General features: G+C 36.9%; 1 protein-coding gene across 2 annotated transcripts in view; it reads left to right on the top strand.

Annotated features, from left to right (window-relative positions):
• Positions 1-25,581, top strand: part of SFMBT1 (Scm like with four mbt domains 1) — a 111,354-nt gene that overhangs the window by 71,607 nt on the left and 14,166 nt on the right. For both annotated transcript variants that reach the window (XM_032210867.1, XM_032210868.1), the window contains exons 3-14: positions 2,818-2,912; positions 7,436-7,676; positions 8,824-8,912; positions 10,412-10,658; positions 11,561-11,658; positions 12,339-12,440; positions 17,224-17,374; positions 17,998-18,080; positions 20,607-20,733; positions 21,121-21,234; positions 22,809-22,851; positions 24,473-24,537. In XM_032210867.1, coding sequence (XP_032066758.1) covers positions 2,818-2,912; positions 7,436-7,676; positions 8,824-8,912; positions 10,412-10,658; positions 11,561-11,658; positions 12,339-12,440; positions 17,224-17,374; positions 17,998-18,080; positions 20,607-20,733; positions 21,121-21,234; positions 22,809-22,851; positions 24,473-24,537 — 1,455 coding nt within the window. The remainder of the gene's footprint in view (positions 1-2,817; positions 2,913-7,435; positions 7,677-8,823; positions 8,913-10,411; positions 10,659-11,560; positions 11,659-12,338; positions 12,441-17,223; positions 17,375-17,997; positions 18,081-20,606; positions 20,734-21,120; positions 21,235-22,808; positions 22,852-24,472; positions 24,538-25,581) is intronic.

Here is a 25,581-nt window from a genome sequence, read left to right as displayed (position 1 = left end):
GACTTGAACCAGTATATTAACAGTGCATAGTGGCACAGTGTTTTGTCCACTGTTGCTAGTCATAGGACTTTCTTCTAGAATGCACAAAATGGACTACAGATAAATCTGGCATCTGTAATCTTTAGAGAGTAGATACAGAACAATGAGTTTTATATATTTCTCAAATTTATTTATGTTGTATCTTTTGCTTTGCTTTGCTCTGCATGGCATGTATTATATTCATGAACAAATGAAATACATTTTTCCCATCTCTTCCACTGAAGATAATAGGTCAGAATATCTTTGTACCAGATGTAGGTTGTAACAATATGCTATAAAAGGGATAAAACTGCAGTTTAAAAAAATATAGGCTATGCCATAAGTAAGCTCCTCCTTCTGCCTTCCATGAGTCCCATCTGTTTCTGCTGTTGTATCTTTGTTAGCAGATTAACCGCGCTCAGTTTCAACATTTTTAAAGATTATGGCGTACCTTGTGCCGGTCCTTTGTTAAATCCTTCAGTGTATCTTTTGTACATGATTACACTGTAGGTTGCAAGAATACAGAAATGCTTTGAAATAAACATCTCACATTTTGCTTTTGAATATTGCCAACATCTAGTCCTGTACTATTTCCTGGAGAATTCTGTATTCCTATCTTATTCTTCTGTCTTTGAACCATACATTTTAAAGCCTTACAATATGTAAACTAAAAAAATAGGTCTGAGTGAAAGATCAGATTCTTAATGAAAACTTAACACACACTTATTCTTTTGCAAAAAGAACAAATAATCAGACCTGAACATATATATTTTTTAACATCTGGTCTTTATAGTCTTTTTTGTGCCAATGCCCAAAGCTAGTTTATTTAAATTTTGCCAATTTTTGCTGTAATATCTTTTTGACTAAATAAGCATATGGGGGGTTGAGCAACTTTTAAGCAAATTATTTCGCAGTGCCTTACAAATATTGACAAGTGTTTATAATTTTAGGTTTTTCTATCTGCAGATAAACTTATTAAGCTGTCTAGATTTTGCTGAGTGCCAGCTCTGGTAGCCTCGGGCAACATAACTAGTGATAACTACTGGGAATTATAGCTCATCAATAACTGGAAGGCCACAGGTTCCTCATATTCAGGAATGACACATTATGTATGTCCCTATAGAGATAGTCCTTGAGTTACCACAGCAGTTAAGACTGGAATTTCCATCTCTAAACAATGTGATCATAAAGTGCAATTTCACGTGTTGGCAATCTCAGCAGTTCTTACTGCCATCATTAACTGAATCCCATCAGTCACTAGCCAGGGACCCATTCTTGCAGCTTGGCCCCTCCCAGCCCTGGGCATTGGTTCTTCCAAGATAAGGAACCACCTTCCTTTCAATTTCCCCTTCTTTTCCCTCTTGGCCCCCTGCGCTTCAAGGCTTTTGCCCACCTGTTCTCCACCACTCACTTTCACCATTTTTTGATGCTGCTGTCATAAAAATAGAAATGAGCTGCCAAGCATCCTAATTTTGGTTATATGACATATGGGTGCTACAAACTGCTCTAACCCAGTGTTTTTCAACCACTGTGCCACGGCACACTAGTGTGCCGTGACATAGTGTAAGGTGTGCCGTGGGAAAAACACTTTATATATAGTCAATATAGGCACAGAGTTAAAATTTTTTAACATTTTCTAATGGTGATGTGCCTCGTGATTTTTTTCATGAAAAAAGTGTGCCTTTGCACAAAAAAGGTTGAAAAACACTGCTCTAACCTAAAGGACCTGGTATAAGTACCATTTATTCAGCACCACCGTAGCTTCAAACAGTCACTGAACATAAACAATACCATAACTTCAAACAGTTGCTTGAACAATTGGTCGTAACTTGAGGACTATCTGTATAATAAAAATTTGACGTTTGTGAAAACATATACATATTAAATGAATGAATTTCTTCCAGCAGTAATTAAGAACTTAAATTAGACTTTGGTAAGGCAAAACCTTTTACTATTACTAGATAGCGCAAGATGTGAGATTTTTATGGATCTTTTGCTTCATTCATACAGTTTTTGCACCTGTGGTTTTTTCTTTTTAAGAAAACTGCCCAAGTATTTATCCATAGAAGTATTATTTTTCCAAATTAAAATTACATACCATTCAGGAAAAAGAATACCATTGACTCCAAAAATATTTTTTGTTTGTTTAAGGATAGATCAAATACATAAAAGCAAAAGAATGCTGTTTATGGGCATAGGTCACAAATCCAAGGTGTTTATGAAAAAGCAGCTGCCCTTTTATACCTGCAAATTGCTTAGTGCCTACTTCATAAATCTGTTATTCTTTTCCAATCAATTTAAAATTGAAAATACTTTTCATATATTAGATTTTTACAACCCCTGGTAAGCCCCAATTATGGGAGGAAGCTAACTGCTTCCATCATCTGTCAATCGGCTCGTCACAAGAGTCCATCACGACAGAAACCCAATATTTTTACTGTTGCCTTTTTGTTATATTTGTGGTTTTTTTTATTTATCAGCACAAATAAAACACACACACACACACATATATATATATATATATATATATATATATATATATATATATATATATACATACATACATACATATATATATATATATATATATATATATATATACACACATACATACACACGCACGCACGCATGCATGCATAAATAGGCAGTTATGTACATTTTAATATACTCTGTTTCAATATAATATTTCCTTTGTCTTCAAAACAGTTGGAAAAAACAACTACAGTAAAGAAATTTATAATAACATAACAATTACAGCTTTCCATTTAAGATCCATTGGTTGTTTCTGGATTATTGTAGATGCAGGGTCTGTTGTAGAAGAAGCAGAGTTCAGTTGGGATGACTATTTGGAAGATACAGGAGCAACAGCAGCACCTCACAGCTCATTTAGACATGTAAGTAAACATCTGGTCAATGTTGTCTTCTGTATGTGTTTTTTAAACTCTGATCCCTTGGTAGCTATAATGAACAGAAGCTCTTCATTTCAGATCCTTGAGAATTCTAAGTGCAGTCCCTTAAGCTCTTTGCTGTAACTTTTGGGCTTTCGTAATGTTCTCACAGGTCCCATTTAAAGGGGAATAACAATAATAGAGAGCATTTATTTTTGTCCTTTGCTTTGCAAGGGGGACTCTTGTGCTTCAGTTAGTGCTAGAGACAGATCCAAAGAATTGCTGACTTAAATATTTTTTAAAGCGGCTGTTCTATGGTGCAAAGTGAAATATTTTGCAGTTACAACAGATGAAGATAATTAGTTTGCAAAGAGCTTGCTGACTCATCATCTTAAGGCTTTCTTCCATGCCTTGTTGACAACACCTTACTCACTCAGTCATCCCTTTCTCTCTTTTATTTTGTTTCCTTGTAGTAGAAGTGAACATAAAACATGAAAATTAACTTGCTACTTTTTAAAATGTAATGTTTCAGATAAAAGTATGTTACTGATTTTTTTTTGCTACCAAACAAAATAATTGGACAGAGACTGTAACTTTCAGAAAAGGTTTATAGTATGATATGGATGCTGTGAAATTTTCCAGGATTTTTGTGCTAGAAAAAAATACTTTGGTAATAGTGTTTGACAAAGTCTTGAAATGTCATTTTTTAAATTTTCAAATAATGAAAGCATATAATTTTTAACAAGGATTACATTGATTCTAATTTACAATCTCTAGGGGCATTTTAGAGTATAGTACAACTGTGGGCTGTCTGTTACACCATTAAAAACATAACTCTGTAGACAGGGTTTGAGTATAATTGTTCTCTTTTTCAATAACCAAGTTAATGTTTTAGGAATTTAAATCGTATGAAAAAAATAATTGTGATAAACCTTCCTACGGAGGCATTCAGCAGAATTTTGATTGATATGGCCCAAGATATGACAATGAGCAAAATTTGGAAACTCCAGTTTTACACTGGACAGGACGTGTAGAGATCAGATTTTTCTGTTTAGCAAGGAATTGAGAAATATAGGGATGTGAGAATTATACAAGTGTTTATTATACACTTATTGATAGGCTTAAATTATGAAATGTTTTATACAAATATAGAATGTAAGACTCATTATTAAAAGCAACAAATAAATAAGATACATAAGTAAGGAATTTGCAAGAAGAGACTAAATGCCTATTGAATGATTCATGGCTGAGCAGGGGTAAAACAAAAATGTGTAATATCCCCTGGGTTGTTTTGCAGATCTATGGATAAATGGATAAGAATGCTTGTAGTTGTATTAGAAATGTTTTGGGGGAGACGTTACAGGAAAAATAGAATGAATTATTAAAATGCTGTATATTAATGGCAAAAACTAGAACAAGTAGATTAATTTGTATAGCTTAGAATTTTTACTAAAAATAAAAGACAAATATTTTAAGATATGTAAATATTAGTAAAAATATGCTGGATAGTTTGTGATTTGGTCAAGGAAAATTGTGTTTATCAGAAAGAAGCTAACTGGCTGTATTTTACATCATATTTTAGCCTACTTAGTATGAAAGTGAGAATTAAATATGGCCAGAGAAATGCAGGTTGACTGCAGTGGAAATGGGGTATTTAAGAAGTGTGTGTAGTAAGAAAAGAGATAATGTGAAGAATGAATGGGTACTGAATGAGTATAGATCACACCCAAAAATGAGTAACAAGTACGAATGGAAGATCTTTGGTCATACATACAGAAAGAATGAATGAGGACTTTATGAAGTGATGGAATACTTGTTTCTATTTATAGTCTGTTTTTATTGTGTACCCAGAGTCATGTTTTGTGAGATTGGCAGCTATATAAATGTGATGAATGAATGTAACAATATATTAAAAGAAAAGTGAATGAGTTGAGAGAAAAAGATAGACAGAGAAAGTTGTGGTTGTCTAGAGTTTATGATATCCTCTAAAAAGAGAAAGAGAAATCCAAAGAACAAAAAGCAATAAATGTAGTATCAGGATTCCCCCCCCCCCCCAAAAAAAAGGCCTGGAGATGTAGTTAATTACATTAGTAAATAAGCTAGTTTTAGCTGCCCCCCCCTCTCTTTTTTAATCTCATGCTATTACTATTTCTTACTGCTTTTCTGCATAATGTGGTTTATTCCGGAAGAAAGCAGCAAGTATATGCATGTGCCATGAATGCAAAATAATGGGAAAAATATTGGGCCAATTGTATAAATATATATGTGTGCATCCATGTCACAAGGGGGCAGTATGTGTATATCTATTTAATTACTTCATGACATAAAGTTTACCAATTTAATCCCCCCTTCCCTAAAATATTGTTACTATAACTGCCTTTGGTCAAGTACAGAGTTTTTCAATCATAAGCTAGCATACATAGTTACTCTGTATACCCCAACATATTAAAGATGGAAAATGCAGAAGAGTTCTATTCTTACCTGGGGGCAAGATCCAAGAATGTATTTCTGTAGTGTCATAAATGGGATTACATAAGAAATTGGATCACTAGGATTACTACTGTAGTCTTACTAGATTGCCATGAGAGGGTGCTATTGGAACAGGAAAGAGAATGTTTTGTATATATTGGTTCCTGTCCAGAGTAGTCATATTTATTTGTATAGTAAGATATGTATCAAATTAAGACGTCTTATTCTTGTTCTTATTCTTGCTTGCATGCTATTGTTTATTTACTTTTCTTAGTTTATTAATTATTAGTTAGATTTTTTTCTCCCAAGTTCTGTCTTGATTTATCTGTTCATCTAGAACTGTATATTTATGTAACTTTCCATTTATATCTGAGTGAGACTATTGTCTAATTCTGCTTCATTTCCAATTTGAAATATATTTTTGTATGAGTAAAGCTTTTTCGATAAAAATGATTATTCAATTTGAAAAATTGTGAGTAAAGTTTATTCAATAAAAATAATTTCTATTTTTTTTCCTACTCACACAAAACATAATTAGAATGTACACTATTTTCATCTAAGTTGTCAAGGATCATTCTGTAGATAGTTGTAATTAATATAGAAGTAGGAAGAATTCACAGTTGTTTTGAAGAGCAGTGATTTGGAATTCACTTGTATAAAAATACCTCTTAGAATGTTTTGTTTATTTTTAGTATCAGAATTATGTATTGCAGAATAGAATGGGAATGAAAATTTATACAATGGCACTTAGTTATTAATATAATATAATAAAACATAACAACATACCATAACAATACATAACATAATATATAATAATATATATGTGTGTGTATGTATATGATTCCTATAATAACTGAATAAATGCAATTCAAATATTTGGATTGCTCATCTGTGTAATTTGCGTTCATTATGATAGGCGACAGTATGATATAATTAAAATAATTTATTGGATCAAGGCAGGGCTATTTTTTTAACCTGAAGGTTTTATTGTTTGAGTTTATTGATAAGGTAACTTAGTTTTTTGTGTTTATAAGTACAAAATAGATGTAATTATCAGTTGTATTGAATAGATTTCAGTAGCGCAATCTGGGAGTATAAAGCAGGAGTTTTATACTCTAAAGTTTGTAATCTGGGCTTCTAGATTGTTGTGAATTAACTAATTCTAAATTCATTGCCCTGTTGATCATTTTTTTTTTTGGGGGGGGGAAACCACTTGATCTATTGTAGGTTGTTACCATTGTATTCTTAAAACTGTATCCTAATCTGATTGTAGTATTTTTCAATTATATACCCTGTTTCCCCGAAAATAAGACACCTCCAGATAATAAGCCCAATCAGACTTTTGAGCACACGCGCTAAAATAGGCTCTCCCCTGAAACTAAGCCCTCCCCAAAAATGTTGCAACATAGCAGCAGCCATTAGGTCACCACAGTCACCACCTTCTGCACCTCAAAAATAATAAGACCTCCCTGAAAATAAGGTCAAGTGCTTATTTCGGGGGGGGGGGGGCAAAAGAAAATAAGACCCTGTCTTATTTTTGAGGAAACATGGTATTATTTTAACTGACCAATCCAGAAATGTTAATCCATTATCTTCCTTATTCCCAGTTATCAACAGAAATCCCTAACTTGTGCCAAATATTTTATAAATAATGTTAGGTAAAGGTTCCCCTCGCACATATGTACTAGTTGTTCCTGACTCTAGGGGGCAATGTTCATCTCCATTTTAAAGTCGAAGAGCCAGAGCTGTCTGAAGACATCTCTGTGGTCATTTGGCCGGCATGACTAAATGCTGAAGGCGCATGGAACGATGTTACCTTCCCACCAAAGTGGTTCCTATTTTTCTACTTGCATTTTTTACGTGCTTCCGAACTGCTATGTTGGCAGAAGCTGGGTCATGTAATAGGAGCTCACTCCATTATGCCGCACTGGGGAGTCAAACTGCTGATCTGCCGATCTTTGATCAATAAGCTCAACATCTTAGCCGCTGAGCCCCCACATCTCAGGTTAAATAATGTTACAGTATCAAAATTGCTGACTTGATTTTTCCTTTTCTTTTAGGTGGATACCAGCCCACAAAATGGCTTCACACCAGGCATGAAATTGGAGGTTGCTATCAAACCTGGCCCTGACACTTACTGGATTGCCACAATCATTACCACTTGTGGGCAGTTACTACTTTTGCGCTATGATGGTTATGGAGAAGATCGCAAGGCTGATTTCTGGTGTGATATCATGACAGCTGATTTGCATCCACTTGGCTGGTGTGAGCAGAACAAGAAGACCCTCAAAGTGCCTGAAGGTAACCATATTCTATGGAACAAAGTGTAGGTCCTGTAAACTCACAAAATAACTGCCTGTAACGTGATTAAGATATTGTTCAGGCTTCTCTACATTTTTGTATTTGGTTTTACATGGGCATCACTTTAAATAGGTTTGCAAGTATTACTCTTACATTTACTTTTACATATTCGCTATGATACCTAAAAGTCAACTACACATCAGTCCATTTGTCTTTTTAATGTCAATATAAGTATTGGACTTAATAATATCATATATTATTGACAATCTTATTTTTGGTTCTCATGATTGAGATCCTATACCTGTTCCTTTTGGTACTGTCCATGGGGTTTAGTTTTCCTGGACTCTTAAGATCACTGCAGATGGGGACTACAGCCAGGAAATTAAAAGACACTTGTTCCTGGGGAGGAAAGCTATGGCAAATCTAGACAGCATACTAAAAAGCAGAGACATCACCCTGCCAAGAAAAGGGTGTATAATCAAGGCTATGGTTTTCCCAGTTGCAATGTATGGCTGTGAAAGTTGGTCCATAAGAAAGGCTAAGCGCCATAGAATTGAGGTCTTTGAACTCTGGTGCTAGAGAAGACTCCTGCGAGTCCCTTGGACTGCAAAGCAATCAAATCAGTCAGTCCTAGAGGAGATCAATCCTGACTATTCCTTAGAAGGCCAGATCCTGAAGATGAAACTCAAATTCTTTGGTCATCTAATGAGAAGGAAGGGCTCACTGGAGAAGAGCCTAATGCTGGGAAAGATTGAGGGCAAAAGAAGAAAGGTACGACAGAGAATAAAGTGGCTGGATGGAGTCATTAAATCAGTAGGTGTGAGCTTAAATGGACCTCAGAGGATGATAGAGGACAGAAAGGCCTGGAGGAACGTTGTCCATGAGGTCGCGATGGGTCGAACATGACTTCGCAACTAACAACAACAACAACAACAACCTGTTCCTACTCTAGATTTAATCATCCTTGAACTCAAGAACTCAGGTCAAAAATTCTGAAATGTACTCTTAAGTAATCAAAAAGTTGCAAACATGTTGAACCATAGACATGTGGGTTTGCTTTTGACCTTCCCAGGTAACTTTAATCAAGCTGCTTGTGAGATAGCAAGAGTGCATATTGATTGACTTAGTTTTTCCTCTCTTTTTTTAGGCATTAAGGATAAAATTCCCAATCAGATAGAATTCCTTCAGCAAATTCTGAAAGGAGCATGTAGTCCTCCTGCTGGTCTTCTAGAAGGGGTAGGTGTCTACACAGTAACAATTGTAGAAGTAAAGATTCTAGTTCAATAAAACTGACTGGTAATTACCACTTGTTTTTTTATTAGTGGCGTGTTTTTTTTCTCTCCAGTTTGGTTATAACTTCATCTTTCTGAAATATATTTAAGTAGTGACAAGAGAGATTTTGCTGTATGGCTATAAAAGATCCCATAACATGGGAGTGGAATTTCAGTAGAGAAAAGAACTTCATCAGTGGGATGGCATATCTATTGTACAGGTAGTCCTCATTTAACAATGGTAATTGCCACCAGGATTTTCATTGCTAACCGATGCAGTCATAAAATGTGACATCACATAACCATGTTGTTTAGTGATGACAAGCTTAGCAGTCCTCATTGCTGTTTTTAAGCAAGATTTGTAGGTTATTAAGTGAAAACCTCACGTGACTGGCACTTGTGACTTCCTCCTGGATTCTCATTAAGTCAGTGAAGAAGCTGTCAGGCGCAAGTCCCAGGCAAATCACAAGCAGGCAGGCAGGTAGGCAGGCGGTGGGTAAATATTATGGAATGAGGCAGAGTTGGAAAAGGGCTGTGGTAGTGTGAATGACTTGCAACTTTCCCTAGTGGCTTCCCCATTGATTTTGCTTATGAGAAGTTGGCAGGAGACAGCATTTGCAGGGGTGCTGGAGGTACTGTGATGGTCAGAACTTTGGGAACCTGTTGCAAGTACCACTCCTTCAGTGCCATCATTAACTGCAAACAGATACTCAGTGAATGATTGAGGAGCGAAGAAAGAGAACAATGACATAAAGACTGTAATGTTTATCTTGTATTTAATGTGGGCTATCTTTCAAGAATATTTTATAGAAGCTCATCTTGATTTTGTTTTTGTAACTTTCAAAAATAACCTCTCCATAATTGCTAGTAAACTTTCTGGTTTGTAAAATTACCTTCACCTCTTTTTGTTCACGTTTTGATACCTTATGTAATGTAGTGACATAGATGTGGAAAGGATTTCTAATACTGTTAGATTCAGTGAATCGAGAGTTTGCTTCATGAGCTCATCAATTAATCTAATTTATGGATTGACTCAGTTCTCTGCTATTTGCTGCTTTTGGAAGCTAATGGCATCATATAAAAGAGTACATTAAAATGGAGAACTAGTCATCCATTAGTATTCTGGATGAGTGGGAAATAGACATACATATATATATAAATAAATAATATATTTCTATTAAGGAATATACATTTAAACAGAAATCAATGCTATAATGTACTAGTTACTTAAAAGCAAATAGACTAAAAGCCTAGAAAGAAAGGCAAAAAGAAATAGCAAATAAGAAGTTTATTTCACAATAATTGTGAACCTGTTACAAATATAACCATATTACAGATAATAATGTCATTACAAAAAGATAAAATGTGTAAGAAAATGAATGAAGTACGTACATAAATAATGTTACATTTTAGAATAGATAACTAGGCAGATGTCTAACATTTTTCTTTCTTTTTACTCTACAGCTCCATCGAGGAAAAAATTCTTTGGATCTTATTGCACCAGGGTCACGACTTGAATGTCAGCACATAAATAGCTGTCTAGGAGCTTGGATAGTCACTGTTCTGGAAAACATTGGTGGAAGACTCAGGCTGCGCTATGAAGGACTTGGAGATGTAGAACAATATGACTTATGGATGTTCTATTTAGATCCCTTTCTCCATCCAATGGGTTGGGTATCTCAGCAAGGATACATTCTTGAACCTCCTTTAGGTACAAAACTTAAATTTTCAATCACAAACTAGAACTGCAGACTGAAAGAAATTAACTTCTTGTCTGTAGTTTTTGGGATCTTCCTCCTTCCCTTGTTTGATGATACATGTATACTTGTGTCAAGCTGCCTTCTTAAAATAATCCATTCTTAAAATAATCTTTGTTTCTTTCAGTTGAAATGGAATTATTATTAGAGTTCTTTCTTTTCAAACAAATATTTTGTGCTGATGGCAACTTATTCTTCGTATAAGGATTTAAATCTCTTTCTTATAAAATCTAAGTTTAAGAAAATTTTGCTCAGAGCTAAAATAATTTTGCACTGTGGTGAAATGCCTAGCCAAACTAGAAGGGAATTAGCTATAGAAAGTAAATCATCCTTACTTGACCACTCAGATCATGTTTTTGAGGAAAGTTTTCTAGGTGGACTATTCAAGATCAAAACTATATATGAGAGTGGGAGAGAGAGAGGGAGAGGGAAGGAGATATATATATCCCAGTAAGGGTATGAATAGCTGATGAGAGCTAAATAGCTTGAAATAGATCTATACTAGTCCCCCTTTATTTATTTATCAGCACAAATACAAAACAAACAAACAAACAAACACACACACACACACACACACATATATATATATATATATATATATATATATATATATATATGAAATTTTGTCTTCCTGAAATGTGACTCAGCCTTCCATCCTTCTGAGGTCGTCAAATGAGGATCTAGATTGTTGTGGGCAATATTCTGTAAACTTAGAAAGGATTGTAAAGCACTGTGAAATAGTGTATATAGATCTTATTATAATTGTTACATTACTATGAATGTAATAAAATATATTCATTTTAAAAGTGTGTTTTACTTTTAATGGGATAACAAATTTATCTTTCTTTTATTGAAGCTATTAGGCATTTGAAGACTGAAATAGAATGGCAAGAAACTCTAGCAAAAGTAAAAGAAGAGGAAGAAGAATCATTAGTGCCCACTGATCTGTTCAAGGTGTGACTTTTGGCATTTACTGTATTCTTAGCAAATGCTATGATTAAATCTAATATGAACAAAAATAATTTCTGGGAACTAGACCACGTAATATTTTAATTAAGCTTTTTACTTATTGGATATGAGAAACTCTAGGTAATTTAAAATTTTAAAATATACTGTTTAAGATAATGTATAGATTATTTTAGAGATTAATGAAACAGATACACTTTGGACTTCCCATCCTGCAGGAAAACTCCAAACCCAGTTTTGAAAGTTTCAAAAATATTTTGTCATTTTTTTAAAGAAATGAGCAATTCCATTATGTTATGATATGAATTATTTTCGAGAGAGCAACTTTGGTAGTTTTAATTTGTTGGCTTCCTATAAGTGGAAAAGGTCCATATTACTTTCAGGGAAACAGAATGTGTCTTTTATCAATGGAAAATATTTTGCAGGTCTCATTCTCTATTATAAATAATTTTCTTCCTTGGAGACTGCCTCACTGATCTTGATGTCACTGAATAATATAAAGCAGAAAAGAAAACTGATCCAAACAAAATAAGGGTATTTTAAAAATAACTCTCCCCCACTCTCTCTTTCTGTATACATGTGTGTGTACATATCTATGTACATATATACTTAGGTATTAAGAAAATGTTGAGAGATAGAAACTAACGGTTTTTATTAATCATTTTTAGGACAAACCTGTTGTTGGAACTCATGCATTTTCTGTAAATATGAAGTTGGAAGCTATTAATCCAAAAGCTCCTTTTGCCATATCACCTGCTACAGTTACAAAGGTATCACAAGTATCTCAGCTGCTAACTCTGATTTCCTTCTTCATTGCCAAGAAAACTATTCTCTATAATTTACTCACACTCTAATTTAGGTCACTTTGAATGGAAGCTAATTTTGTAGGGCATTTGCAACAAGAACATATCTCAGTATTTGTTCATAAGTACCTGGTTTTAATTCTGAGTTTCAGCTCCAAGAAATATGAAATGATATTATGGAAGAGGCAGAGCTCAGTTTCTGTATAAGTCAGCAACTATGAAAGCTCCTTAATCTGGGATTGAATTGCAAGGAGCTAGACTCACAGGCAGCTTTAAGAACGTTATTGCTTAAAATTAAGTAGTGACATTTATCTTTTAAAAGAATTTTATGTGGTTCCAGTAGTACACAAATGCACATTTTTTATTTCATTATGCTAATATTTTATCAATTGCAGATGTGAATCGATATTAATCCTGAAATAATTTGTTTTTTTTTTCCTATCCAGCTACTTGCTAGATTCTTAATTTTTAAAAACTGGAGTTAAGCCATGATACATTTCTTTGCGCCTAAAATCACAATGGGATGAAAAATATTATTAATAAAAAATAAGAGAAAATTTATAATATGATTTTCCTCAATAGATATTGAAATAATAAGAGAACAATATTTTTAGCATCTGGGTTGTTTTTTTCCTGTTTTGTGAATCAATTTGGCTTATGAGGTGTAGAAGTGAACCATATGTTTAAAATGGTTGAGTTTTACTCCTAGTGATTGCATGGACATGTTGTGCAGTTTTCTTCTCAGTAGTCCAGAAAAAGTTTGTCACTGCCTTCTTTTAGAATGTCTTTTGATTTTACAATCTACTCTACGATAGAATAGTTTCTCATAAAAATACTAACTTGGTTTGACCTTATTTACTTCCTGAGCCCTAAAGATGCATGTGTAAAAGCTAGCTATCAGATATTTTCAGGAACACTATTTCTTATCCTCCCCATCTATAAAATTATTGCAGTGAAACAGTTTTATAAAATAAATAAGACTTCTCACATTGTATAATTGTATAATTTTGGAAAAGTTCTGTGGCTGTTGCTAAGCCAGTGAAAACCCTTAGGAAGATTTGATGTAGATTAGTTCCAAAATTCCTAGTTGCTGGTTTGGGAAATGCAAACATTATTAATGACATACTGAGTGAGCATCTTGCAGAGTAGCAGAGAGATTCAGTATTAACAAATGTTTAAAACTGAATATAAATTGCAGTTTTAAGATGGTTTTATAGGTATGTATCTTCTCAGTATTTGTGCAGCTGTATTAATAACTATGTCTGGAATAGGTATACAGCTTTTTTATTACTTTCTTAGCCTAAACCTTCATGACAGTTATGAGTTCTATATTGCCAACGCTGTCAATTCTTTATTTTAATTTTTTATTCTTTTTGCAGTCAGGATTCTTTTTATATTGCATGTCTCTTTCTTATCTTATACTTTCCATAGTGCAGCATCCCATTTTTTATATAAAATAACTTTTCTGTTAGACTGTTGGCATTTCTTCTTGGTTTCATCTTTGTGTTTTATTATATCTTTTGGCCCCTTATGCTTGGGCTCCCCATTTCATTATATACATAAATTTGTCAACTTGAAATTTATTTTAATTTCTTGGTAAGCTAAAACCTCTTAGTGCTGTTTTCTGGAAGAATTTTGCAGGATTAGCCAGGATTGGGTATTGTGATGTCCAATTGGCCTCGAGACAGAGTTAATTTGAAGCCAGGACTCTGTGCTCCTTGCTTCTGGTTCCCAGATACAACTTTGTCTGGCCGAAGAAAGAAAGGTTGCTTTTGGTTCCCGATTCTTCCAAAAACAATCCAGTACTACAGGAACAAAATGTTGACTTCTAACTTGTCTAACTAAGGCTAACAAACTAACTTTACGGTCGTGGGACAGGAAACCCTTCCCCACCTTAGAGTCTATGATGGTCCCCAGGTGAGGAATTCTGGTGACGGGAATGTGGGAAGTCTTATCTAGGTTAACCGAAAAATCTAATTGCTGTAGTGTGAACACCACCAACGAAAGATCCTCCCTTGCCCGCTCAAATGATGCTGCTTGGACTAAGATGTCATTAAGATAGCATTGGACTCTGACAGAGCGCTCACGGAAGTTAGCCGCCACTGCGGCTAGGACCTTAGTGAAGGTCCGAGGCGACGACACCAAACCAAACGGTAGGGCCCTATATTGGTAGTGGCTACCTAAATAGGAGAACCTGAGATACTTACGATGGCCAGGGAAGCTGGGGATATGGAGGTAAGCCTCTGTCAGGTTGATGGAGACCATGAAGTCATAGTACCTGACCCCCACCAAGATGGATTTAAGCGATGCCATCTTGAATCTTCTATAGACTAAGTGAAAATTTAACAGTTTAAGATCCAGAGTAGCCCTCCATCCCACTGAACTCTTCAGAACGACAAAGAGGTTGGATAGAAACCTGACCCCACTTGGTCCGGTGGAACCGGTTCCACCGCCCTAATCTCTAGGAGGTGTTGGATCGCCTGCCTCATGAGAGAGCGTTTATCTTTACTCTTAGTGACTGAAAGAGTCCAAAAGTGGTTCGGCGGAATGGAAAGAACACCTACTCCTGTAGTAGTGCTCTCCAGCTTTCTTGCATAGACGTGGTGCCTTGGGCTGGTCTACACGCGAGGCCGCTCCAGTGGCATCTCCTGCTGTATCAGAGGTCAAACTTCAGCAGTTCCAAGGAAAAGGTTCCAGTGACACCACAGGTGCAGCTGTCATTGAGGTGATGGCTCTCCCCAGTGCTACACGAGGGCTGTGAGTTCAGGGAGCCAGGGCACCTCATCCTGACAACGGACGCCAGCTTGTACGGGTGGGGAGCTCTCTTGGAGTCCTGATGGCGCAGGGGCATTGGACCTTGTTGGACCACCAACACAAAATACATTGGCTGGAACTGCGAGCGATTCACTTGGCATTGCGGCACTTCAAGGACCATGTTCGGGATCAAGACATCTTGGTGCTAAACCGACAATGTGGCGGCGAAGGCCCACGTCAACTGACAGGGCGGCACACTCCAGGGCTCTTTGAACCGAGGTGATGGCACTCAGCGCCTGGGCGGAGAGTCATCTTCGATCGCTCAGGGTGGAGCACATCACAGGAGTGAACAACCATCAAGCCGACTGGCTCAGTCGGGCCATGGTTGAGTAGAGCCTTTCTCACTAGAAGTGCAGCTACCTTGGCGGCCTGGGCCACACAGGTGCCTATCGTGGAGATTTGCAGGGCGGCTACGTGGGCGTCCCCATCTCCCTTTATCAGGCACTACAGGTTAGACGCATTTGCATCGGTTGATACGGCGTTTGGTCGTAGGGTGGTACAACAGGTGGTAGCGCATGAGGAGTCCCGGACCAATAGTGCCCCCCCCAAGGGACGTTAACTTGGATATCTCCCAATCCTGGCTAATCCTGCAAAATTCCTCCGGAAAATGACAGTTGGTCTTACCTGAACTGTTGTTTTAGAAGGTTTTGCAGGATTAGCCAGGTTCTCGTCCTAGCGTTGGTCCAGGGGTTGGGGGAGTTCAGGGGGTAGGTTGTGTTCCCTTATGACTTGTTTTCAGGTGTTTTGCAGTGGTCTTGACTTGTTGAAACTGGGAACCAGAAGCAAGGAGCACAGAGGCATGGCTTCATATTAACTCTGTCTCGAGGCCAATTGAACATCACAATACCCAATCCTGGCTAATCCTGCAAAACCTCCTAAAACAACAGTTCAGGAAAGACCAACTGTCATTTTATTTTTAGGCTTAGAATGTTCTTAACAGCCTTAGAAGTCCCAAAAGGGGTATTCCGGATAGAAAGGTGAGCTAAGGTGACACAGTGGTTAGAGTGCAGTACTGCAAGCTATTTCAGATGACTGCTGGCTGCAGTTTGGCAGTTCAAATCTCACTGGCTCAAGGTTAACTCAGCCTTCCATCCTTCCAAGGTGGGTAAAATGAGGACCCAGATTGTTGGGGGCAATAGGCTGATTCTGTAAAACCACTTAGAGTGGGCTGTAAGAACACTATGAAGCGGTATATAAGTGCTATGCTAAGTGCTAAGGTTTCGGGGTGTGAGAGAAATACTTTCTCCTGCTGTCCTTCTGTATTCATAATTCTAAACCACAATTTTTGCCAGATATTAAATTCTTAATTTCAAGATATTTTTAAAATCCTGACTAAAGAAACGAAGAAATGCAGATATATATTGTATCTTCATTTCCTCAGGTGGATATTTTAGGTCATTTAAAAATTGGAGGGCCCTGACAGTCTCATTCTCTTTTCATTTGAAGACTTGAATTAAACTTTTTGTTCTATTTTGTCATTTTAAATTTCAGACATAGCATTTTATATTCTTTCTATTTCTTTTTTTCATTAGGGGTTTTCTTATAGACTGTAAGATGTTTTAGGCAAATCTTTCTGCAATCTTTCTGGGGCCAACAACTGCACTTATTTGCACAGAATATTAAACCCCATTATAGCAGGGAAAGCTATGGTTGGTGTAGTTTAATTAAAATTTCAAATTAAGCTAACATTTCCTATGTTCTTCTGTCATATTCAGTGACAACATCTGCGGTTCAAAATTTTGTCAAATGCCACCTTTTATTTTAAGATAGCTAATATTTAATACAATTTGTTAAAATTCTCTCCACAAGGGACAAAACTATAGAAATACATAACATAGACAGGAAATATCTTAACAAATATAGTTGTAACTTGATTGTGAAACTATATATGATTTCTATTTTTATATTATCTAAGTCATTTCTCTTATTTTTGCAGGTATTTGATGATAAATATTTCTTGGTAGAAATAGATGATTTGAGACCAGATTGTACCACAAGACAGCCTTTTATTTGTCATGTCAATAGTGCTGGACTTTTCCCTGTGCAGTGGAGTCTGAAAAATGGCTTACATCTCAACCCTCCACCTGGTGTGTATAAGTAATCTACCATCATTCGTATCAGTCTTCTAGATGCATTTAAATTTGTGGTATAATTTAATTTTGTTTATTGAGCTATTTTGGAGATGGATAGTTTTGTAGCATAATTCAGTTGTAGTTTAGACCTGAGGAAGAATTTTCTGAAGTTTGGAACTTTTTTTTTTTTAAAAAAAAATGCGCTCATGTTTAAGGAAATCAGTGTGATATACAAGTAGTCCTCAACTTACAATAGTTCATTTAGTGATCATTCAAAGTTACAATAGCATTGAAAAAAATGATTTATAACTGTTCCTTACGTTTACGATAATTGCAGCCTCCCCGTAGTCATGTGATCAAAATTTGGATGCTTGGCAATTGATTCATATTTATGACAGTTGCAGTATCCCAGGGTCGAGGACTACCTGTATTAGAATATTAGATGAGGATTGTCCAAACCCAGGGTCAAAGAACTATAAATGTCAGTAGGTAACGCTGATCATCATCAATTTAATCTCATATATTTTACAACATTATTAATGAGCCAGATGCAGAGGAAATGAAAGATAATTCAATATTTTAAAGACGGAATAAGATTAAAATGCTATGATAAAGTTATTTCTCCCCCTTGTTCACAGGTTATCCAGGTCAAGACTTTGACTGGGCAGATTATCTCAAGCAATGCGGAGCTGAAGCTGCTCCCCAAAGCTGCTTTCCTCTGGTAAGCATTCATGAAAGTAATGTGAAAGGTTTTATTTACTGATGCATATTTTATTCCTAAAGTCCATTAGCCACAGCACATACTAATAAAACCCTTACTTTGTTTAAACTATGAAATCTAAACATATACTCTTAGTAATTAATATTCATCGTATTCTTCCAGAAGTTATAGTGTAGCTAGTGTAACAGTGTTCTTTTGTGTCTGGCTACAAATGCTGCTGATACAGTAAGATGTTTCTTTGCATATGCAATTTAAGCTGCAAATTAGGATTGCTCCTTTGTAAATAAAAAAAAATCTGCATCTAGAGAGTTAGCAAGGTTTAGCTAACAAAATTAGCTACCGTATATACTCGAGTATAAGCCGAGTTTTTCAGCCCACTTTTTGGGCTGAAAAAAGCCGCCTCGGCTTATACTCGAGTCTACAACTGGATCCGGCAGTGCTGTTGCCTGTTGGAGGAGGAGGAGGCGAACCAGCCTGCCACCGCCGGCCACCGCCAGCCCCACCGCTCTTCCCGACCCCTTCCAAGCCCCACAGTCCAGCGGATGGAGCAGAAGCAGCTCTGGGGCTTCGCTGCTGCTCCCCGCATTTTCTGCACGGGGATCCCTTGGAGAGAGGATTCCAGCCTCCCATCGCCAGCCACCGCTAGCCCCGCCGCTCTTCCCACCCCCTTCCAAGCCCCACAGTCCAGCGGATGGAGCAGCGAAGCCCCGGGGCTTCGCTGCTCCATCCGCTGAACTGTGGGGCTTGGAAGGGGGTGGGAAGAGCGGCGGGGCTAGCGGTGGCTGGCGATGGCAGGCTGGAATCCCCTCTCCAAGGGATCCCCGTGCAGAAAATGCGGGGAGCATCAGCGAAGCCCCGGAGCTGCTTCTGCTCCATCCGCTGGACTGTGGGGCTTGGAAGGGGTCGGGAAGAGCGGCGGGGCTGGCGGTGGCCGGCGGTGGCAGGCTGGTTCGCCTCCTCCTCCTCCAACAGCACTGCCGGATATCCGCCCAACGCTGCGGGGGCGCCAGCGGGAGCTTTGGCGGCTTCACCTCAGCCGCAGCGCTGGGCAGCAAATGTGCTGGTGCTGTTGGAGGAGGAGGAGGCGGCGGCAGCAATAGCACCTGAGGACAGGACAAGAAGCAATGGAAACTTGTCAGAAGGAGACTCAAGCTGGAAATAACGAGAAATCTGACAGTAAGAACAATTAAAATCCTAGGAAAATGTCCTTTCATGAAAAATTACTTTTTCAGTTAACTCTGTCTGACATTAGTTGGGTGAACAGAAATATTAGTTGGCCAATTCTAAAAGGGAGCACCAGAAAGAACTTAAAATATTTTTTAAGAGAGCTGGGTTTTTCATTTATATTATATGTATGAACAGAATTAACACAAATTGCAGATACCAATCAAACATAAAGAAAAAAAGGATGAAATAATGCTCATTTTTAAAAACTCAGTGAAAATAAAAACAATATACCAAGAAGGTGGCATACTGGTTGTGATTTGATCTCTTCGGGGGATCCCGGGGATCCCCTATACAAGTATTTTAATATTGCAGACTTGCAGTATTATAAGTCATACTGATATTATAGAACACTTTAATTAAGCGGGTCCCTTGAATAAACATAACTTTGAGTTTCAAATAACACTGATTTTTTATTTTTGAAATTTACCATAGCTGCTGCATTTCCCACCCTAGGCTTATACTCGAGTCAATAACTTTTCCAGCTTTTTGGGGTAAAATTAGGTGCCTCGGCTTATATTCGGGTCGGCTTATACTCGAGTATATACGGTAACAATCTCCAATTGATATTGTCCAAATATCATTATATTGAAATATAATGTAGATTTTCTACAGCAACAACATAATAAAAAGGATAAAAATGCCAAAACAAGCCTAAATATGTGGCTGACAGCACAACCAATCATCATCATAATGCTTTTTAAAAAGGTTGGTAGATTGCTTAACTGGAATTCTTCAGTTTAGCACCCAACATATTAGGTTTAGTGATTACTTTTTATTTAGAGAACCCAACAAGCTAGGTAGGAGTAAAAATGGGTGTATATTTGTAAGTGTGTATTTATGAAGGGAAAGCCTTCATAAATACACCTGAAAATTCTTAACACCCGAAAATTGTAGAAAGGCATCCTACATTGAGGGACAGCATTATCTAAGGCAGGAGGGGAAGAGGAAAATGTGATTATAAATATACATTACAGGCAATTGTTTACATTCAGATCTTAGGCCGATCAATACTTCTGGGTTGAAGTGGTAGGGTAGAACTTTTTCAGACAAGTTCTTGTGCATTTAAAGACCTTGTGCATTTTATTCAAGATGTAAGTCATTATTTGGGTTGTTCAGTTGAAACCTCATGTTTGTCTAAAAGGTTTCACACTCACAAGATATGAACCATCTGTTCTGTGGTGTCTTCTAAGTATCCGCTTTACTGCTAAAATTATTTTGAACTATTTTTTCATTAATATTTTAATGTGAGGCTCTGAAAACACATAATAAACCATGTACCTTGTGTTTTGCTTTTGTTAGTTTAATTCTGAGCATGGTTTTAAGGAGAACATGAAACTTGAGGCTGTGAATTCAGAAAACCCAGAAGAAATCTGTGTGGCTACTATTACAAAGGTGAAGGATTCCTATCTCTGGCTACAGCTGGAAAGTAAGTATTCTTTCAGAGAAGAGAAAGATAAATGTTTTTAACTTGATTTGCCATTCCACAGGTCACATTTACAGAAGTATTTTGGTTGAGTGTCATAAACAATACACAGCAAACTATTTTCCTTCAGGAAATGTTTTGAAATAGCTGCATTTAATTTTTCTGTATTTCTTTTTACCATTCCTGATAATTAAAAACCTTATAAAAAGATACTTATAGCCTGATGGAGCTAAGTGACAAAATTAGAGACAGCTCACAAGTGCAGAGGAATGAAGAATGCGAGTTCATAAGAAGTATTCTAGCTGGTTAGCCTTGTAAGATGATGGCAATATAATGGTAGTAGTGGTGACAATTGTGCTTACACACATTATGATCATTGTTATTACACAGGTTCTAAAATCCCAGTCCCTGAATTCATAGTGAGTGTGGAATCTATGAATATATTTCCAGTTGGTTGGTGTGAAACTAATGGATACCAGCTTAGACCTCCTCGCAGAGTAGTAGGTATGAATATTCTTTAGATTATTTTATCCTGCCTTTATTATTTTATTACTTTATTACTCAAGGTGGCAAGCATATATAATATTCCTTCCTCGTCTTGTTTTCAAGAATCCTGTGAGACGGGTTAGGCTGAGAGTGAGAGTGGCTGACCCAAAATCACCCAGCTGGCTTTCATAGTTAAGGCAAGACTAGAACTAATGGTCTCCTGATTTCTAGGCCAGCACTTGGACCACTGCAGCAAACTGGTGCATAGCTGTATTAGACAAGGGATATATACTTCAAAATATTTTTATGTGTATTTGTGAAACGTAATAAAAAAATACACACCTTGGATTGCAACATATAAGCATGCTTGTAAAGCTCATAGGAGGCATAAAATTAGTGGTTTTATTTCATTCTAAGAATGCCTGAGAATTAGTACCATGTTTTCCCGAAAATAAGACCTGGTCTTACAATTTTTGGGGCCTCAAAAGACACAGTAGGGCTTATTTTCGGGGCAACATGGGCAAGCCAAGAGATGGTGGGACAGATTGACACCTGATTTAATGGAGGCAGGTGATTCCGAAGCATGGGGACACCCCCTCCCCATGCTGCCACACGTTGGAATCACCTGCCTCCATTAAATCGGGTGTTAATAGGTCTCACCATCTTTCAGCCTACCCGTGGCAGTGATGGGACAAAAGACCGCATGGCACATCGGGATCACCTGCCCTCCCCCTGTTCCTCTGCCTGCTGCTGGTGCTGCCACATGTCAGAATCACATATTTCCCCCCACGACTCTGCTTGGAGGGCTGGGCCGGTGGTCACAAGCAGTGGGGATGACCGCTGCACGGGCTGTGGCTGCTGCCGTACACCATCTGTCCAAATGCGCTCTTCACCTCCTGTGTTGGTCATGCCACCCCCTCCCCCAGGAAGATGAAAGTCTTCACTGGGGCTTATTTGTGGGGGTAGAGGTTATATTAAGAGCATGCTAAAAAAAATCAGGCTAGGGCTTATTTTCTGGATGGGTCTTATATTCATGGAAACACGGTAGCAAGTTAAAGATAAGTGTTTAGAGCTGAGGTCACTGTGGGTATTTCGACAGTATGTGTTTGTGCACTTGCAAAACTGATGCCATGAAGTTGTGAAATATGCCTGTTTATCAAATCGAAAGTCAATCCCCCCCTATTCACCACCCTGTTCTTTTGGCCATGCTATCAAATTTATTGTGAGCTCCAAAGCCATCCCTACAAATAAGAAGTTTGATGTTCCAATTCATTGTTTTTTAAATTAAAAACTCCTGTTAAAACTCATTTGGGGCCTAAGGCCTTACACCTGCTTTAGAGGATATTTGCTAAAATAAGTGCATTATATTAAAGACTTTAATATTTTTAGGAACTGAATTGAAGAAGTGCCCATTTGTAAAACAAAAAGAAAATCATCATTTCCATATTGATGTTTTGTTACTAGGTTACAATTCATTGTGATTATGTGATTATTATCATGTAAAGACCTGCAGTTGTTTTGCGTCCTCATAGGATATATTTTACAGTGTTCATATTAGATTAATAATCAGCATGTTTCATTTTGATTTACAGTGAATAAGGAAAAGAAAATTGCAGTTGTTCAACCAGAGAAACAGTAAGCATTAAACTTAATATTTATAATTAACAATGATTTCATTTTCAGAACATTAAATACAAGTGCAGATAACTAGAACTGGGTATTTTGAAACCCTTTTTCAACAGTACCTCTTTCTGTCCTTTTTACATTGTGATATCTTTTATAATATATTTTAATTCATTTATCTACCACTGCATGTTTTTTTAACCACGCTAATGTTCTGAACAGCATACATTAATGTATGGACAATTTGTTTAATTGGTGGTTGAGAATGGAGATTGTCCTGAGCCTGACCCTATTTTGTTGTACAACTTCTGGGAAGAATAAATTTTATATTTGTTTATTTACATGTATTTATTTAGAACATTTATATGGCTTCCCAAGTTACTCACAATGAGTCTGGACGTTTTACGTAAATACAAATTTATTACAAAAACCAATAAACTCCCCCAAACCAGAAACTGAGCATACATGAATGCATATATGCCCACACTTGTTTAGCAAATTAATGAGAAATCTCCAGGATTGGTCTTACTAGAGTTCTCATAGTCTCTTGTCAATTTGGGGTCGCATGGAAGAGCTCTTTTAAATATAGTGTTGTCTGTAGGCAGAGATTTGTTCTCTGAGTTTGCTGTTCAGCTCTCAGACGTTTCATTACCAAACTAGGTTGCATCTTCAGCAGGGTTTTGGGTGAAGTGTTTTGTTTGTTTATATAGGTACTGGGTGGTCATTTGGTCTTGTGACTGGTTGAATCACAAGACTCATTGAGCCACAAGATTGGTTGAATCGCAAGACTAGTTGCTGTGAGGCATGAAATTTAACTGGTGTGGGAGTGGTTGGTACTATCATAGATTGGTGGTTTGGATGGTACGCTTCATTATTGGTTCGTACACTGGTTCTAAGTCAATGTGTGTGTTGATGGACCCATTGATAGAATGCCAGGCTTCGATAAACTCATATGCCTGATGGGTTTTGGCATGGCCGATGACTTCAGCTTCATCCCAGTCAAACTGGTGTTATGTGTTGTCAGTGTGATGAGTGATCGGGGACTTTGGGTCGTGCTGTTTGACATGGTGTTCATGGATTCTAGTTTTTTAACTGTTGTCCTGTCTGCCAGGTAGAACTGGTTCCAATTGTTGTAACTGATTCTGTATATTATGTTGGTGCTGTCTTCCTTCCATGTTCTGTCTTTGATCTTTCTAAGTTCCTGTCTGAGTGTGAATGTGGGTTTGTAGGTTATTGCTATTCCTAGGAATTGCAGTAGCCCCTGGCAGCCACTTTTGATGTATGGCAGGATTGTCTTCTTTTTAGATGATAAATACTTTAAGTAATGTTCCTTCTCCAGATCCTGGAGGTAATGGCACATTGGTTTCCATTTTTGCCCCCCCCCTCCCCTTTTCAGGAATTTAACATTTCGGAAAGGGTAGGAGAATTGCTCAGTGTCCACTTACTCATAATACATAATTACTCATAATACATTATATATAATGAAATGTGCCCCTATTCTCAATATGCCTGAGTCTTATATATCATATTTGCTTTAAAAAACAATATGGTACAAAGCTCTGCAAAATTCAAATTTTAATCTTCCATTCCTGTCCGTCCGTGTCTCCCCCCCCCCTTTTTTTTTTTTTGTCAGGATATTATCTTCAAGGACTGTCAGTGAAGGATTAAAGACCCAGGAACTGAACTCAGCGGACACTAGTAAGAAAACAATGTTTACATGTTAGACTGTAAGACTGCAACTTACCCTATCTAGCTATGATATCTGTATGCTTTATTTATATTTATGGAAAGTGATTGCTCTGAACTAATTATAAAGATCTGTCATTGACTTAGATTTCTTGAACTATTCGGTGAGCATGAGGCTTTTCTTGCATGCATTTTAAAACATTTTTCTTTTTCCATGAGGGACTGTCATTCCTTTACAGATAACTCTGGTAACTCTATAAACCATACACTAAAATTTCATATGTACAGATGGTGAAATTTAATCATTTGCTAAATTGTTTAACGAATGAATGTTGAATAACTACACCCATTTCTGAAATATATAAACCAATCTGTTGGCACACCTTAAAACCTTATTTGCATAGTTTGCAGTGCATGCAAAAGGTATAGTTTGAGGCACTATCTTTACACAAGTAGAAGGTTTGCTCATTCTGGAATTTAACTATATTATTTTTAATGTAGAGGGGTTGCATCAAGATAATCTCATTTTCATCTATGCCATTTATAAACCAGGTGACATTATGGCTTTAAGGGAAGTAATTATTATCCCAAGGATAGTTATAATGTAAGATTAGTTAACTTCAACGATCTCACATTACCAAGGTGCTTGCTGATTTATTTTGCTGTATTGAGCAATAAAGTAATTATAAGTACAGTATTATTTAATCTTTAATCAGTATAACACTGGAAAATCCTGTTTTTGAGACAACCATCCGTTACAGGATTATTAAGCGATGTTTTTAATGAGGCAGATATTTCTTGCATCTATTAGCTTTTGTTTGGCTTTGAAGTGCAGTCATGGAGTCATCCCAGCCTTAGCATGACTAATTAATATGAAAACTACAGTTACTGTCCCCTTTATTCTAAGGGGACAGTAATGTATTATAAGATTCTGAATGTAACCCAATTGTTACAGAATGTGTTGGAATTGAGTTTTCATCGTTTCTAAGAAAAGGCTTCTGCAATTGAATTGGAATATGAAAAGGAAGTTTGCATCCTTTAGTGCCTCACCCACAA

Source organism: Thamnophis elegans, chromosome 2, assembly GCF_009769535.1.
Source record: "Thamnophis elegans isolate rThaEle1 chromosome 2, rThaEle1.pri, whole genome shotgun sequence".
Classification (NCBI taxonomy): Eukaryota; Metazoa; Chordata; class Lepidosauria; order Squamata; family Colubridae; genus Thamnophis; species Thamnophis elegans.
The sequence above is the reverse complement of the archived record's forward strand: the minus strand, read 5'-3'. Positions and strand labels throughout refer to the sequence as shown.